This window comes from Colias philodice, chromosome 19, assembly GCF_061535455.1.
Source record: "Colias philodice isolate Cphi_HAF_F1 chromosome 19, ilColPhil1 Martin Lab GWU primary, whole genome shotgun sequence".
Lineage (NCBI taxonomy): Eukaryota > Metazoa > Arthropoda > Insecta > Lepidoptera > Pieridae > Colias > Colias philodice.
In genome coordinates, this window is record NC_143104.1 from 9,508,063 (window position 1) to 9,527,249 (window position 19,187).

The 19,187-nt window shown below is 32.9% G+C and overlaps 2 protein-coding genes across 3 annotated transcripts in view; both read right to left on the reverse strand.

The window, feature by feature from the left end:
- Positions 1-19,187, reverse strand: part of Impbeta11 (importin beta11) — a 73,728-nt gene that overhangs the window by 25,381 nt on the left and 29,160 nt on the right. The window lies entirely within an intron of this gene.
- On the reverse strand, positions 376-15,471 carry LOC149480128 (trypsin-1-like). 2 transcript variants are annotated; one of them, XM_089707272.1, is made up of 9 exons: positions 15,422-15,471; positions 5,145-5,200; positions 3,995-4,088; positions 2,937-2,999; positions 2,478-2,569; positions 2,066-2,245; positions 1,509-1,728; positions 992-1,155; positions 376-572 (listed from the first exon to the last, which is right to left on the reverse strand). In XM_089707272.1, exons 1-9 carry the CDS (start codon positions 15,426-15,428, stop codon positions 387-389), a joined length of 1,062 nt encoding a protein of 353 aa, XP_089563398.1. In that variant the 5' UTR covers positions 15,429-15,471; the 3' UTR covers positions 376-386. The 2 variants fall into 2 exon arrangements, with proteins under 2 accessions (XP_089563398.1, XP_089563397.1); XM_089707271.1 differs by lacking the exon at positions 15,422-15,471 and adding an exon at positions 5,275-5,505.

Here is a 19,187-nt window from a genome sequence, read left to right on the forward strand (position 1 = left end):
TCCATTACATATTATGTATACAAAAATTATATAGCAACATCAACAAAAAAGAGATCTATTAATTTTGTATATGTTTACATCATTATATTTTATAATCACTTATTGAGGTGAAACAAATTACTGGATTCAGTTTAATAATATTTGAATCAATCTACTCGTTGAATAAGATAATTGAAATCCGATTTATGAACACCAGATGTGATAACATGCACTATTGAGATTAGACTCATATAAACTATTCTATTTTGTAGAAGAAAATCACGCGTGTACTTAGGTAGATTGCGTGGTTCAAGTGTTCATTGTTAGAACTTTCTGGAAAAGTTCATTCATGTTATATAAATACTAAGAAATAAAAGACAAGTTAAACATATATATATTTATTTCTATCACAATCCTCGCCACACGACATCCTCGATCCAATCAATGAAGCTGGACACTCTAGTGTACACGCCGGGCAAATTTTCTCTCGCGCAGCCAATGCCAAACGAAGTGACGCCAATTACATAATGCATCGAACCTTGGTCTGTTACGGGCAACGGTATTTTCACTTGAAGTGGACCGCCAGAGTCACCCTGAAACAAACGATTATTTACTTTACATATAAAAGAAAGGGCAGATTGTTGTTGGTCATAATTACATAAATTTTGTAGTCGATGCCGTTAATAGGACAAAAAGGTGAACCAACTATAAGCTAGAACAGTAAAGAACCTTCATAATTCTGACTTTATTTTTTAATATATTCAAATCTTACTAATATTATAAATGCGAAAGGTAGCGAAAGTTTGTGAAGATGGATGGATGTTTGTTACTCTTTCACGCAAATACTACCAAACCGATTACAATGAAATTCGGTATATAGGTATGTGAAGACCCAGAATAAGACCACTAGGCCACTTTTTATTCCAGATATTCCACAGAAACGAGAACTAAGTTTTTCTATGAAAACGCGGGCGAAGCCGCGGACGGAAGTTTAATAATAAAATAAATTTACCTGACACGCATCCACTCCCCCTTTTAATTTCCCTGCACACAACTGATGCGGTTCCAAGCCGCACCACAGCCTATTGCAGTACTGATGGAGTAAATCATTACAATATTCTGAATCTATAACATCAACATGCGCTGCTTGCAGTTCAGGAGACGTAGTTCTTCCAGCTGTAAGAATGAACTGACTATTTTAATTGTCTTTTGAGTAATTTGTTCTTTAAATTCTCCTCTGCAATTTTAGTCCTGGCTTGGTCCAAGATATTATTCTATATTGTATGTATGTATATCAATCGCATCGGGAGCCGCGATTTCTTTTTTCTCATGTCAACCCTGTTATTACTCATTCTTTTCAGAGCATTATAAATTTATGAAAATGACCTATTCTATCATCTTCCTAGATGATGGGCATACATAATACCTTTGTGTATGGGATGGGTGTTATCTTGGACCAAGCCAATCGTACCTATAATTACAATTTTAAAATTTACAGGTAAGTTCGTTTACTGTACAACTATCCTGACCTGTTTCAATAACTCCCCATCCAGTTAGAGTAGCTTCATAACCAAGTTGGCGAGTATCGTGTCTAGTCCATAAACAAGCTGGTTGAATCAACTTTGAGAAATACACTTCAGTCTTTATTTCTATAATAGCGATGTCAAAGTATTTTTTGGGAGGTACGAAATATGGGTGGGTTACAATTCTTTTGATCTCGACGTCAAATGGATATCGATTATTAGCGTACTGAAAAATAAAAACAATAAATTAATACAACTTTCTTTTCAGTGATTAGTTTAATTTCTGAGGGAGACGAGAAGGAAGACTTGTTTTATTTTAAATGTGGTAGGTGATATATACATACACACATAAACTTTTAAAATAAGGACATAATGGACTCAATTCTTTACGCTTATATGTTAACAAAACTATAAGCAACAGTCATGGGTTACCATTATTTTTTGTTATATTAAAAGATATCAAATTAAAGTATTAAATATTAGCAATCAACCAATTTAAACTTCATATACCAATTAGATTTAATTAATACAGAAAATTGTACAACATGCAACAAAATGCTTACCACATCAACGATATTTTTATCCCCAAGTCTCACAATTTTGGGGACGGGATCAGCCAATGACGTGTCTCGGGACGAAGCCCTCGAGCAGTGCGCAGCTGTCAGTAAATACTTCGAACTAATAAGAGTACTGCCACATTTGAAAACCCATGTACCAATCGCTGCTTTCCAACCAACGGCTCCCTTGACCGATACCAAATACGTTAGATATAAAATAATACATTTAAGGATGTAGAGGATTGAAAATATTTGCACACCTACACAAATTTTTTAACTCTTAAAATGCAAACTGTTCTGATGGAATATAAAGATTTACATAGATTTCTATGATTACTTCATATTATGTGTTTTTATAAGAGTCACAGTTGTAAGAATAATATGAAAGAATAATAACTTTAAATATTAATAATCTCACCATATGTGGGTATTCCCCGGGAAGCGTAATATGTCCACCAATAGCGAAATAGGGACGGTTTGGACCTGGATGTCTTTGTTTCCATTGCAAACCTACATAATTAAAAATAATTCAAAATAATAGCGAAATAAATCATATAAGTACATATGCGAATTATTAACATAAATACTATAGGTATTTTACAAAAAAAATACCAACTTCTGAAGTAAATAAATAATGAATAGGTATTGTATGTCATAACTTTGCAAAAACGGAAAAATCGGTGAACATGCATATAAATAAAAATATATACAACAATATAGTGGAGCATATAAACCAAAAACGTTAAGATTCGCTATAAAATAAGTTAAATCAAAAAATTTATTCGTTGATTTATATATTATAAAATATAATACATATACGATTTTGTAAAAGTTTTATATCGATTTTATTATAAAGATCATATATGTAGGTACTTACATTCACTAGCTCTAACGCCCTCATCGATGCGTTTTTTTATTTCCCAAATGTACTCAAAACATTCTGAAAATAAATAAATCTAAACATATTATTAAAGTACAAAATTCTTATATTTTTTAATTGTTATACAATACTAGTGGTCCGCCCCGGCTTCGCCCGTGGTACATATTTCGCAATAAAAGGTAGCCTATGTTCTTTCTCAGGGTCTAAAGATTATCTGTGCCAAATTTCATCAAAATCGGTCCAGTAGTTTATACGTGAAAACCATACATACATACAAACCTTTCCTCTTTATAAAATTAGTATAGACAAGCGGACACAAGGTTAAACACCTACCTAATCAATATACAAAAAAAGTCATAAAAAATTATAAAGCTGTTTTGGAAAAATATGGTTCCAAACACTATAATTTATTTTTTGAGACGTTAAACGCGCTTATATTCCATTAAATATATATATATATATATTACTCTATCATCAATGGTAGAGAAATATAAATAAAAGATGTGATCTAAATTGGAAAAAAACTTCCTTTTGACGTATGATAAAGTTGATAAATCCGATAATGTTACATTGCATTTACATAAAACGAATATAGAGCTAGAGCTAGAGCAAGAGCATTCTTTCGTGATCTTTTTGTGTAAACGAAAACTCATTTTCAGTGTTGTTCAGTAGTAGAACATTGCATAGAATCGCAACAATCGAATAGAATCACTAAGAACAACGAAAGAATGCTCTACGCCTGTTTACACTAAAATATTTTACATAATAGAATGAGCATTCACTCGTTTGATGTAAATGCACCGTTATAGGAGTCTCTCTTTGAAATATTATTAGTATAGATAGTCTATACTAACAATATTTAAAAGCTGAAGAGTTTGTTTGATTTTTCTCAGGAACTACGGATCCAATTTGAAAAATTATTTCGGTGTTAGAAAGCCCATTTATATATCTATAGGCTATATATTATAATCACGCAAAGACCAACAGGAGCGGAGCAATGCGGGTAAAACCGCGGGATACAGCTAATAGTTAATAAAAACTAAATGAAAACTTACTTATTTCGCTTATTCTTCTACCAGGCGCGGAGAAGTCAGGTGTTGGTGGCGGCGTAACGAAACATGGATTAAAATCTTCCGTATCATTGGCTGCCTAAAACAATATCTTTATTAGTTCCCTTCATACACAGTATACGTTATGATGATTCATCTATTTGTTCATTAACAATAGTACAATAAATATTTCTCACGTAGTTAACCTGTTCACTAAGCAAACGTATTTTTTAGCAACTCGTTTATCGTTATTTTAAATGTATAAATTGTTTTTCTATAAAAAATTCATATTATAACTAACTGATAAGTTATCCAGTTTGTAAAATATATATATATTACCTCCATACCTGAGTGATCTAACCTAATCAAATCCTAGCAGGTTTTTATGCGATCATAATATAAATTTCTTCAATTTTAACATGTGAATAATTTGATTTGATTTAATAGGTATCAGCACAAACAATATTTAATTTATCAAAAAAATTAAAAAATTGATTAAATCTGTACTTATATTATAAAGTTGAACAGTTCGTTTGCTTGTTTGTTTGTTTGAACGCGCTAATCTCAGGAACTACTGCCTCCCTAGTCAAATGGCTTTCTGTTAGCGTAGCGTTCAATAGAATAGACTACGAATGTATGAGATTGACGTAGGCTGTAGATAAACGTATCTACAGGTTACGTCAATCTCATACATTCGTAGTCTATTCTATTGAACGCTACGCTAACAGAAAGCCACTTGACTAGGGGGGCGTCCGATTTAAAATTCTTTCGGTGTTACATAGCCCATTCATCGAGGAAGGCTTAAAGGCTCTCATCACGCTAAGACCAATAGGAGCGGAGCCACGCGGGTGAAACCGCGAAGCGCAGCTAGTCAGTTATAAGAGCATATTATTATGTTTATGTGTATAATACTTAGAGCAATAACTATTATCGATTCAATGATAAGATGAGCAGGACCTTGAACTTATAATGTATTCAGTGTCGTGTGGCGGGAAAGCCCCTGATACCTAGCTAATAACAATAATATGATTAGGTATATGACACTTGTTTTATAAACAAGTTCCTTATTCTTTACATAAAAAGATACAAATACATTTAGGTTTTTTGTTTATACCTAAATAGTAAATACCTAAAATATTAAATAAAAAATACGCACACTTCCCCATTGTCGTCCGCCATCTCTTGGAAAATCTTCAGAATTCACACATAACACTGTAATAATAATTACAAATTAATATGAATTGTTGAAACATTAAACAATTAAGAACACTATATTAATTAATTACCATTCCAAACTACTAACAACACTATTAAACTCGTCATGTTGGCAACACTTTGCTTAAATGAAATCAATTCACATTTTCAACGCCTTTCACATTGAGAAAAATACACAATAATATACACAATTACACAATTCCCTCTAATATAATTACACAAACTATATTTAATTAATATTCAATTGTATATCGAAACTGTCGACGCGATGATAATCAAGCTCTCAATAGCAAAGGAGGTAAATAGCCAATCTTGAGGCAAAACATACGCGCAAACCAGTTTCGTAAATTATTATTGACCCTAACCATAGGGTTGCCACAACATTATAATTAAAAAAAATATTATAGTATATAGTAAAGAAGCGCGACTTTTCAATAGTCCCTAAGTGGTCATTTAAAAATTTAATTTTATAGAGTGGGTTCTTTTATACTTGTAATTTGAGAATTTTATCCACAACAAAATTGTCCTAATACAAAATATTAAACATTGACATCGATTCGAATATAAAAAAAAATATGGTCTATGTTAATAAATATATTAAATCAATTCTCTGTAAAAGCTAAAGCGTGTACGTTAATGATTGATTAAGTACTGATGTGTTCGCATTTTTGCAAATTTGTCGAATTATTTTCATATATTTTTACTTTTAGCTTTTAAGTGTAGATAATATTTATTAACCAACTTTGGCTTTAGTTGCATTTTATTTATGTAACTTGAATTAAATCGTTAAATTAACATATTTTACTAAGGTGGAATAGAATTTTAGCAAAACATGAATTATAAGTGTTCAGCAATAAAGTAGTCCTTTTTGTTGTATTTTTTATGAATAGGTATTATGTCATTTTTTGTACAATATATTATATCTAAATCAATAAAATGCTCATAGTCATAGTCTTGTAGAACACCCGTGACATGTTGCCTTAAAGGTGTGTTTTACATCCATAACAAGCTATTACTTATAATATCACAAATCGAGGGAGATCCCTATAACAAGGAACTAACGCGGAAAATACACAAGATACAGACGTATTTTAAATGATACCACAAATAGATGAATCAACTACTAAAACAATGGAATCGTTAAACACAGTTGACTTCACAATATCGATATTCGACACAATTGTACATAACTCAGCAATAAACAAAGTTTACGTTTGCAGTTGTAGTTCACTCACGAACTCGTCGTAAAATGAAAACTACAAATAATAAAAACGGCCTTACCTTTGCAAGATATCTGAGGATGTAGGCTTTCGCGGCCGCTCATCACACAGACTTGAAAACTTCATCAAATGCGTAAGAAAATAACATTAGAACAGTTTAAATATTGCTCTAAAAGTGAGTGACTTCATTTAAGTTAACTGTGAACCTTTTAAAAGCTTAGTAGGTATGTATCACATAAAAAGGACAAATAAGTATAAAATAACTACTTATTCCTATCATTCTTACCAGTTATTTATTTATTTATTTAATCATTTATTGTACCACACCATTTAATATTACAATGTACAGTATAATATATATCTGTTTGAATGCGAAGTACAAAAGGTGACCTTATCGCTTAAAAGCGATTTCTTCCAGGCCACCTAAGGTAGAGGATAGATATATAATACATATAATTAATGGAATTATTTAAATAACTCCGATTATATTATCTGTGAGAACATAATTGCGACTCAAATCAAGCCTAATCTAGCTCGTCTAATGTTACTTTGATATTAGATTAAAAGAAGAATAATTCACTTATTATTATATTCTATGCTCAATGCTCATTCTGTAATTTAACATAGAACATGTCTGCTAAAACTTTCTAGAGCATTCCGTAAAAAACGGAAGCACGATACACAATCTACAAAAAGAAAAGCAGAAGCTGCACACACGATATATATAAACCGCAGACATATTTCATTTACCCACAAAACGATCCCTTTAAAAACCAAAGAAGTAGTATATAATTGAGTTCATTTGTCACTTTCAACGCAGCGTATAAAGAGCGGCCATTTGAAACCACGACAGTTTAAATTGTTGTAAATAAATTAAGAGAAGTCGCTACGAGCACTCAGCTACGTGACTTGGGAGATGATGTGTTACGTACTCGTGTTTGAACTTCCCGCCGTTTTTATTAAAAAAAAGTAATGGAACGTGGCAAGCGATGTCACACACTGTTTGTGGTATAGAATAAGACAGACTAAAAAAATACCGGATATTAAAAATAATAGAATTAAAATTTTTGCAGTTATGTTTTGCGATTGTGTTTTGGTATTGTTATTATAAACATTTTAATGCAAGACATATTCGATAGTAATTATTACTTGAATTAGATTTGGATTAATTATAGCCCAGATTAATATATTCCTAATAACTCTATTTTCTTTGTTTAAATAAAGACCTAGGCTACGTAACTAGCATGTCTTTATTCCATATTCTTATATCATTGACAGATTCTGGTGATACACATAGATTAAATACCCAAAAATTGTTTTATATAATCGCAGATAATAAATATAACAATACTAGATATAATATTTCAACAACAATTATAACCAAGTGTACAAACGTTTCGTTGTAACAGACGGCCAGGTTTACGGTAATCTTCTATTTGAAGGAGCTATTTGTCTGGAGACGAATGGCAGGCGCCGCTTGATCCGACCTCTTCGAGACCATGCAATTACTACAAAATACTTTCTTATAGTTTGGACACTTTAAAAATAAAAAATCACGCGAAAATGTGTAAAAGTTACAGGTGTTTTATTTATTACTTCGATTCTACAAAAGTACCGCGGTATCATCAAAATATATACAACCTACTATGCGGGCTTTAAAAAAAACATAATCATTGCTATCTTTTTTAAATATTATTACTATAGTTAATACCATTTATTCTAATATAATCTTGTATCTTTCAGTAACACTTTTAACAACAGTAACAACAATTTTTCAAATGTAGGGATTTTTGTCGTAACTTAACAATTATATGATGGAAGATTATTTAGTATATAAATACATTCAAATTGGCCTACCACTAATATATATATATAAAACTCAAAGGTGACTGATATAGTGATCTATCAACGCACAGCCCAAACCACTGTAGATGTTAGGACGTAGGCATCCACTAAGAAAGGATTTCCCGAAATTCATGCGGGAACGGGGAAAAACGGGGCCATGCACGTACAAAGTCGTGGGCGGAAGCTAGTATCATATAAACTATCATATAGAAATAATCACCTAAACCCATAATTTACACGTAATTATTATTTTATTACACGTAAGTATTTTATACGTAATTTAAGACGAATATTTCACAAATATTCGAACGAAATTGCTTTATTAATATATTATACGGTAAATATGTTAGTTACCAAAATTAAACATTTGTGATAAATATTTAATTACTAATCAAAGTTAATAAATAAAGTTTTAGTCATAGTAATTTAGCGGCGTCTAGCGTATAATTTCACCTCAAAAATATTCTACGTTCGTTTACATAAAGTAAACAGCATTATTTATATTTAAATTTACTTGACAAAAACTCCCAATGTAAAGTTAGTATGTAAATTTAGTCATCAACATGCGTTTCGTTGAAAAAATGCAAATCAAAGGAAATTTTAGCTCACTCTTTCGTGTTTGAACTTGATTTTAGACGGTAATGGGAATATTTAAAACAGTATCTTGAAAAGCCTTAATTTGAATTTAATGTTTCGCCTGGAAATTGTACGTTTAATATATTTGGTACTAGCTTTCCGCCCGCGGCTTCGCCCGCGTTTTCAAAGAATAACCCGTTCCCGTAGGATTTCCGGGATAAAACCTATCCTATGTCCTTTCTCGGGTATCAAAATATCTCTATACCAAATTTCATGCAAATTGGTTCAGTAGTTAAGGCGTGATTGAGTAACAGACAGACAGCTGTCTGTCAGTTACTTTCGCATTTATAATATTAGTATGGATTTTAGACTGAAGTTTCGTTCACGTTTATCCGTAAAAAACATAATTGTATAATATAGAGAATGCTCTATGATAGTTTTTTATTAATCTTTAAGTACAAAAGGTAGCGTAAACAGTTCAGTTTTTAGTGGGAAAGATCAACAAATAGTATTACAATTACAACAAATAGTATTACAAAGTGCTTGCGGCCAAGTTTTTACTGACAACCTAGTCGATATATATTCTCCTAATTATAAATATAGGTACATAAAAGTTTAGTTTTAGCACAGACTAATAATAATATACTACGTGTTTTAGCAAAAAAACTGTGAACGCACTAATCCTGCGGTGCGGTGAGATCTTAGACTATGACGAGCAAACGAGGTTAGGAATTACAGCTACAATCACTACACAATTCAATTAACAACATAACCTATAAAATCGCGTTATTAAAACGTCTTTACCACATATTTTCCAGTTAAAAGCGTATATAAATAAAGGCGGGCATAAACCACAGGGCACGTACATTGCCGCGTTTTTCCATTTTGGCGGCAAATTGCACGATACGTGACCCAAGCACACGGAGGAGAAACAACATTCTTTTACTCTCACGAATTACTTTATGGGGTAGTAAAATAAAATAACCAACTTTGTTTGCTGGCACGGCATGGACAGTTTTGTGGTTATCCTACACTTTAGACATTAGAATTTTGGACTTTGGAAGTAGCATGGACCAATATGATTATATTGGTCCATGGAAGTAGGTAATCGCAAGAGGTGTCGTAAGTTAATAAATAAACAAAATGCAAAAAATATGAACCAATATGTTCTTACATTAGTGGTGAAAGTCGAAAGATTCTTGGGGTGTGTTATAATGATCGATAGGTTAAATTGATTAAAAGCATTATGTATATTTTCTTAAAAAACTCTTGATTATCTGAAAAAGAAGTTAAAGGAATCAAACAGAACATTAATTAGAAGTTTACTTACAAAATATAATTAGTCCATCAGTCCCCGGAATCACAGACACAATAGATAATCTATTGTGTCGCGCCCCGATCGGGGCGCTCGGTGGTCAATGGGTTAAAGTCGAAAAATTACCCTGAAATTTGCAATTCCTTGCATTATTCATACCCATATCTACATAAGGGAATTAAGTCGTATGATAATATTATAATGTTAACGAATGCGTGTGTAAATTTCTAAGTAGCGCTGCAAATATTTTTGTTTAAGATCTTGCTAAGTTCCAAGTGATGAAATCCGTTTAGAGCTCAACTTGGAAGGCGTGACTTAAGGGATGCTTATTGCCTTGTACTTTCAAATTGGATGTCTTTTACACCGTGGCGAATATTGTTTTAACCTATAAGTTTATTACGTTAACATGGTATAACTTATTTAACTTCAGAGATTGAAATATCTAGTAGACTATATATGTGCCTTCCGAGAAGTCTTAACTATCTGTAGATTCTTTGTAAATCGTATGAATTAACGCTAACTATGGAATGAGTTATAAATTATCATTGACAAACTGCTAACTCTGCAAAATATAAGCTCCAAATTACTATACATTTAAAATAAAAACAAAAATTTAATACAATTATCTAATTTTGTTTTGGATTTGTAAATACTTATACTTACTCTACCTCTAGATAGTCTTAATTAAGTAGTATATAAACTTGATCTTTGATATAAGATAAACCAAATAACATCGACGCACCAATTCGGTGTAACAGCCAGCCATTCACAGTACTCAAGCCCGTGACTTCGCATTCATTACGCCCTCCGCCAGTCGCAAGGAAGTTGGATTAAATATTAACCCCGCTTAACTTTAATAAGCTTGCGTGGATATTGTTTGTTCGTTTGTCCCTTACGGTGTAACAGCGGACAGGTTTTATAAAACCAATTTGGGTCTAGCATTCCCTTCGATTGATATTCGAAGCCTGTATTATTTTTCTACGAGGGCACAAAATATCTGTTGGCTTCGCGTTGCTATTTACTTAATTTTATTGTTTCCATTTCCAATTTCTTGTTACATATTTTTGATCCTCCAGTCTTTCATTTTTTGTCTGTTGATAGGAATGATGAAAGTGATCATTTTTGTATTTACTCGTAAAACTTTTTCTCCTACTTTAAACCTACATCAGTGGAAATTCAACTTAGAAATTAAAGACTTTTTGATTTATTCATTATATTATATTCCCGACGTTTCGAACACTTTACAGCGAGCGTAAAGTGGAAAAAATATAATGAATAAATCGCGTTTAAAATCCGTTAAAAAGTATTTAATTGAACTTAACTAAACTTAGCCTAATCGTTAATTTTATGTGTTCATATTTTACCTATTCAAACTTTATGACTTGATTTACATATGTGGTAGGTAGTGGGTAGGTATAAGAATTTGCTCGTATGTCACACGATCTCAAACACGTCATCCACATATCCATAAAGAAACTCGATTTGTTATTCACTTCCATTTCACTTCTGTCAGCCAGGTGACAACCAATCTACGAGTAGACATAGCAAAGGTATGACGAGAACTATTTCAGTTGTATAACAACTGCTTTTGTGGCAATTGCCACATTGCATCTTTATTCTTTACATATATTTCTTTAGATTCTCCTGTTATTTTAGGGTTGTAACGATAGTTATTTTTTACATGCATGGATAAGGATAGTTTATGAAATCTGGATGTTATTTAAGAGAAATAGGATAAGGTCTAGGTTCGTTTTTTCACACATCTTTTGGCTTCTTTTTCACATAGGATACCTACCATGTAAGTGAAATTCCGAGCAGTGGAGCTAGTATGCCATAATAGAGTGAATAAAATATTCTTGATAACAGAACTAAATAGATTGAATAGCTTAATTATTAAATTCAATATGGCCTTCTTGAAATGATTATCGTTTATTGAGCCATATTTCAATTCATTGAAATGAGATTCGATTCAATATTATTATCATCATTGAAACATAAAATATTTTGAATTTTTTTTACAATAAATGGATATTCTTTTCATTCTTTGATTATTAAAAGAAAAATTCAGATATTTATTGACAAAAAAACAAGCCATTAGTTAGTAAGTAGATCTATCAGAGACTCGTAAAATGTTTCCCCTTTCTTTACGATCGAACGATCTTAATGGGGAAATCATTAAACAAACTGTTTCCTATATAAATCTTTAGATATTATCACAGTTAGAAATGTTTTATTACGGTACGTAGTGAGGACATTTTATTGGATACAAGTAGCTTTTTTATTGAAACTCTATGTTAGGGTTACAACCTGTAGGTCCCTTATATGCTCGGGTTAATCTCCGTGAAAGTCATAAAAATTCGTTTCAAAGGGCAGAGAAAACTTAGTATATTTTTATTTGAGAAGTAAATTTGATAATCGTTCTCGATTCATCGATAAAATCGAAAGTTTGAATTCCACATCATAGAACTAATACGCTCGATTGGTTAAAAATATTTTTATTTAATTCAACTTCAATATTTGATCCTAATCGCTAAGTTCTCGGAGTCTTGTTATCATAATATAGGCACATAGCATACATTATATCATATTGTCTGCTGTTAAAATCACCAACCACCGCCGTTAATACTCTACCATGTACCACGTACCTTCAACACTTATTGGTACTACCACCAATCGAGTGACATCAATGTCACTACACAACACTAACCCATATTCACAAGTCCCCTAAATAAAAAGCAAACATTCCCCAGTGAAATTAAATCCTGGTGCAACGTCTACAGCTGTGCTCCACCGCAGTTTAATATAAACCTTGAGCATTGCGTGGTGCAGACAGCTTGATTTAAATCCCTCTTGGACAAAGAAAACGTACCGGTTTTATGGCGCATTAAAGGATTGTTTGTTGTCGGTAATACTAAGTTATAGTTCGCTACATTTTGTAAAGATATTTGTGAGGTGTTTTCAAGAGAACAATGTTGCGTTTTCGAGGGTTAAATTAAATTCTAACCAGATGGGAATTCGTGCTTGTATCGTTGTTTTAATGCGAATAAACAATCGAGACTTCTGTTTGTGCGAAATAGAACATAGTTTCATTTGTTATCGCGACGTTTTTCGTGTTTCTGGGAAATAAGTCGAAAGTACTTTACAATATTTTCTTCTTTTATTTTGATCGTTAACTTCTGCACCTATTAGTCGTACTTTAGTAAATATAATATCTTGTAATATGCACCACTATCTTGATATGTATAAAGAAACATTATCAGAAAATATTCAGACTTTCTTAATTATATCAAGAAAGTCGACAAATCTCTTATAAGTAAATGAAATAAAAGAAAAAAAATAGTTTGTAAAATTTCAAGGTTCTTGAGTAGTTTGGGGGTTGCGTAGGTTCCTCATCTCATCTTCAAGAAGACTACTCTTCTTGAAGTCAGGTCACATACCGCAAAACTGTGATTTAGAAAGAAAAAGTCACTTTTCCGTTTAAAAGTTAACTTAAACTTTTCACAATTTAAGGCTCGATGTAATAACACAAAACAAGTTAAAACATATAGTTTTAACTTGACAATTTAATCTTAACATCTTTTAAAATTTCATAATCTACAGTGTTCATACTATAAACCTCTTTATACTCAAGAAACAACGCTTCTTCCTTATTCAATTTTCCAAGAACTACCTTCTACATATTATTTCCCTTAATACTAGCAAAATTAATACCAGAAAATTCTACTCATAATATAGAAGAATATATTAACAGGCGAGATTATTTAAAACGGTACGTGTATCATAGAGTTTATTAGGTATTATACGAGCATGTAATGTAGACTGTCGTTGGCAGATACCAAGTTGTGGGAATTTGTCTTTGTGTAAGTTTGAATTGAACTGTTAATCACATACTAACTCCGAATTCCGACGTTCGTGATTCATGTTCTATTGCTCGATTTAAATTTAATACAGACTTATTCGGAATTTGAAACCGAAATATAGGTAATAACTTGTATATATATATATATAAATATAATAAAATATTGTTATATATATATTATATCATAATATTTTAACAGCATTTCGATGAAATAAGTATTGTTCACTGATATCAGCAATACTTACACATAAATATTTTAAATTATCTTTAGTTCTTCCATCTTACCGTATGATTGTTTTTCGAGAAACTATTGATAAAAGCGTACCTTCTGAGAATTCTACAATAGAGATATCAATTCGACTTTACTTGAAATAAAACTAAAACATTAATCAAACAAAAAAACTGTAGCATAATATTATGAGATATATAGATAAGTCTACCACTAAACAAAATACGTTTCTATTATATTATTTTAAAGCATGTCACAATAAACAAAATGATAAAATATGCAAAAATTGATATGCAAAGTCTGCGTCCGCAAAACTTTGTCAGCGAAGATTCGAGTTAGTCCGGGATACATCGCCCATTTTTGCAAGTGATTACTATCAAGCTAATTTTTCGTGAGTAGCTTTATTTTGATGAGATGCCCAATAATTTCATGTACGAAACTCTCGATTGTGGTAGCTTACAGAGGTAACAAGGATAAAAATTTTTGAATTGACGGTTCTCAAATATTTATTACGCAATTTGTAGGACAATATGTCTGTTGAATTATATAAGTATTAAATAAGTGAAAATAAAAAAATCAGCTGGTTAGTAATCATTTATGATGACTTCGTTATCGATACACATTGGAAAGGGGGACTCTTTGATCAAACCATAGATTTTGTAGGACAAATATTTTTTCGAATAATTTAGATAATTATCTTGAGATTGAACAAAAAAAAAACATTCAGTTAGTAATTAATATTTGAGAACCATCAAATCAAAATATTTTATCCTTGTTTCCTCTGGTAGCTACCACAGTCCACAATCGAGAGTTTCGTACATGAAATTATTGGGCATGTCATCAAAATAAAGCTACTCACGAAAAATTAGCTTGATAGTAATCACTTGCAAAAATGGGCGATGTATCCCGGACTAAGTCTTTTGTGTAACTTGTACAGAGAAGTTAACTCGCTAGTTAATAGGACTGATTGCTGTAAACATGGCTGCAGTGAGACTGATGAAGTTATGCCAATTTGGTGCATTATACTTGAGCAATACAGACCACTTTTCCTAGAGCTGGAGATTATGTAAGACTTCTGGGTACGGGAATAGTATTAGATAACCTATAATTGTTGAATAACGATATGTTTAGTGGAATTAGAGACACATAGATTTATATTAAATGTGTAATTTACCTTTCATATAAAATTTCTAGAAAGGTCTTCTTGACGATTTTCTGATTAGTCTGAATCCACTGTTATGAATAATACAACAATATCAACCAAAATAAAAGACGTGTGGCACTCGGGGACTGCCGCGGTAAAGCTATTGCATGCTATGCCTTCAAGCCACTCCTCCGTGCCCGTCGGAGTGGGGAGCGTGAGGTTTTTCGTTACTAAATTTCTGGATTCGGTCCCCGCGCTCAAGGCCCGCGATAGAAGCTATGCAATAGCTTAACTTTTTGTTTAGTTTATAGATTAGAAGCACATAGCTTTATATAAAACCTGTATTTAGAAGCGTTTTTTCGCGAATTTTAATTTAATTTAATTTCTAATTTCATCTGGGTACCAATTAGCAGATCAGATCAGGAATAGACCAAAAGAAACAGATACAAACACATACCACGTTTAAGCCATATAATCTTATTTCTAAGCAATAGAAACACAGGTTAAGGGTGACAAATCAACATCGAGCTATGCTGTGCTGTACTGCGCTGTGCTGTGTTTGGTCAACTCGCTCGTCTAATATTTTAATGAGGATACAAACAAACCATGCTGCGCTGCGCTGTGTGAGGCTACGCTCTGTTTAAAAACGCAGCAGTCTCGAGCGAGGCGCGCTACCCGCCGTGCTGAGCCGCGCTGTGCCGAACTGTGCTATGTTTTTATGGAGCTCTGCCATGCTGCGCTGTGTCGAGCTTATCACTACATAGTATAAAATAAAGTCGCTTTCTCTGTCCCTATGTCCCTATATCCCTTTGTACGCTTAAATCTTTGAAACTACGCAACGGATTTTGATGCAGTTTTTTTTAATAGATAGAGTGATTCAAGAGGAAGGTTTATATGTATAATAACATCCATTAAATAGTGGAGAAGTACTGTTATTTTTGAGGTTTCTAATGTGATGTCGTAAAAAATGACATTTATTCCGCTTACATTGCAAACGCAGGCTGAACGCCCTACGAGTTTTATCAAAATAATGTACTAAGTACACTGGTCATCAAAAAAATCGACCCACCTGCATTTTTACGGAAAATTGCGGTTTTCTCACAAACTAAAGAAAAAAATTGTTTGGAAACTGAGCCGATTAATTAAACATGCATATTTACACGAATATAAACACATATTAAAATCATTAACATAATAAAAAAAATGTCAATTTCGAATAAAGTTCAAAATCCTCAATTTTCAGCTTTTTCTTTATTTAATTTCAAATGCAGTTTATTTTGTAATCATGAAACTTATGATCACGTTTCCTTCGAATTTATACTCAGTACTTTCTCTTCTTTCTGGAATGATAGCCTGCGTTCACCATTTTAAAGAAATAATCAAGATTTTGATGGTCTCTTGAGGAATTCGTTATCATTCTTCCCTCATGGCGGTTTTCAGGTCTCCTATTGTTGTAGGGGCTGAATTACGAGCTCTAAGCTTTATTTTTTAATTGTCCCACATGTGCTCTGTAGGTTTCAAATCGAGACTTTTTGCTAACCAGAGTGTAACTCTAATGCGGACCTCTTCTAAATACTGGATCACGATTCGCTCTACGTGTTTCCGAGCATTATCATGCATAGACTCAAAGTTTTTGCAGATACAGCCGGCATATTACACCATATGATAGTCCAAAACCTCGGTAATGTATTGAACAGCATTTAATGAGCATCTTTTTATCGTCAAGCTCCGTGCGTCTTGTCAAAGACACGCCACTCTAGAACTTTACAGAGCCTCCATCATAATCGACCGTTTCTCTTACCTAGCACTGAACAAATCGTTCATCTGGTCATCGCATGACATAAAGACGTCTATCAGCACCATATAAAGTCATTTGCATCTTGTCACACAAAAGTACTGACTCCCATTGGCCTATAGTCCAGTTTACGTGATTTCGAGTCAATTGAAGTCTGGTTTGTCGATGAGCTGTGGCTGATTGTGGCCATGTTTCTGGCTTGTGTGGTCTTAGGTTCTACTCCTTAAGTCTTCTTCTAACAGTTCTGTCATTTATACCCACCTCCTTATCTTCACGCAGGCGTCACTAGAGATCTACACCAGACAGATGTCGATTTTGTAGAGTTGATTTCATTATCTAGGGGTCGTCCCTTTGAGGTGCCGCCCTATTTCTTGCAGATCAATATTTTCATCGATACTGCCCAGTCTCTAGAAACCTTTGGTAAACTCCTCGAACTGCAAAACAGCTCAGATTTTAGTTTTTAGCCACAGCAAGTTGACATAACCCCTGTTTTAGTAGAGCCACAGTTTGGGCCCCCTCAGCTACAGTAGTATCCATTATTTTGAGACAAAATTTATCAAAACTACAGCATAAATTATTAAACTTAACGTTATGAATAAGAGATCCCGAAAAAAATCATTTTTGAACTGGGAACACGGGCATAATTTGTCCCGCCGTAAACCGTCAAATCAACACTGTACAGTATTTCTGTATAAAAATTTGTTAAGAATCATTAAGTGCAGTAAAATTTACGACAAACATAATGATTAGCATGTTATCAGACCCTTACAACAAAATACAACAATATAAGACGACTTATTTGTGAAATAATCGATAAATAGCAAACATAGTGTAGGTGGGTCGATTTTTTTGATGACCAGTGTATTTATACACATTGAAAAGGTCTACAGAAAAGTCCGCGATGGTATATGTCTATCTCTTATGGATAACCCACAATAACTTATTTTTGTCATTTACTTTTTACGACAAATAATGGCTAATTTTCGAAGCGATTTTAACCAATACAGCATTAATCCTTAACCAATTTAAACCTTGAATACATTGTTCATTTAATATATTATGGCCCTTTACACCGTATGATTTAAGTGAATATTTTCGAAGATATTACAGATTTAAAAATTGCGGGACGTAGCGTTTGCGGCGGTACCGGCCGGCCGCCCGGCTAAACTAAACTAAACTAAAAAAAATGTTGTGTGGTTTTATGAAACCACGTTAAAAGTGAAACTGTTCGAACGGTTCCGAACACTGCTTTGTGTAGCGCATGTCGCGTGACGGTCGGCTGCCGAGACCAAAAAGTTTGAGACGATGTAATAAAAGTTTCACTTTAAAAACAGAACTTCTTTTTCAGAACAAAATAAACTTCTAAGTAATAATAATAAACATATCAAAGCACATATTTATCTATGTTTGGCTTAGTTTTGAGCCTTGTCTGTCCATCTTTTCCCAAGTAAAAATCATGGGAACTTCAGATATCTCTTCATTGTCATCGTCTTGCTCGGTTTCGTATGTCTCTTCTTGTATCTCCACGTTGTCTTCCACCTCACTGTCATTTTCGTCTTCATAGCAGAAACAGAGCTTGATTCTTCCAGCAACAATCTGATTTGATCATCGTTCATTTTGACATGAAGTATGGCCTAAAAAATTGGTCAAAATGTAATTTAGAGCAACATTCATACATATATTTTACTATACATACTTCATAAAGTATTCAAAGTCTTAAAAAATATATAAATGTACAAAATATATAATATTAATACTTACACAAAAACTTGCACCTATACTCGCGTCGGTCTCACGGACCGATTGGCGCCAAATGCTATGACACGTGAACTTCTGTCGACCACGCCGCGACCTGCACTAAAATGAAGTTAGCCCCAAATCCGGAAACTAGCAAGGAACTCGACTTCACAGGATTTACCTGCATAAAAATAATTACGAAAATGTGTTTCGTCGGTCTCACAGACCAACGCGCGAGTATAGGAAGGTTAAAAAACGTAGCTT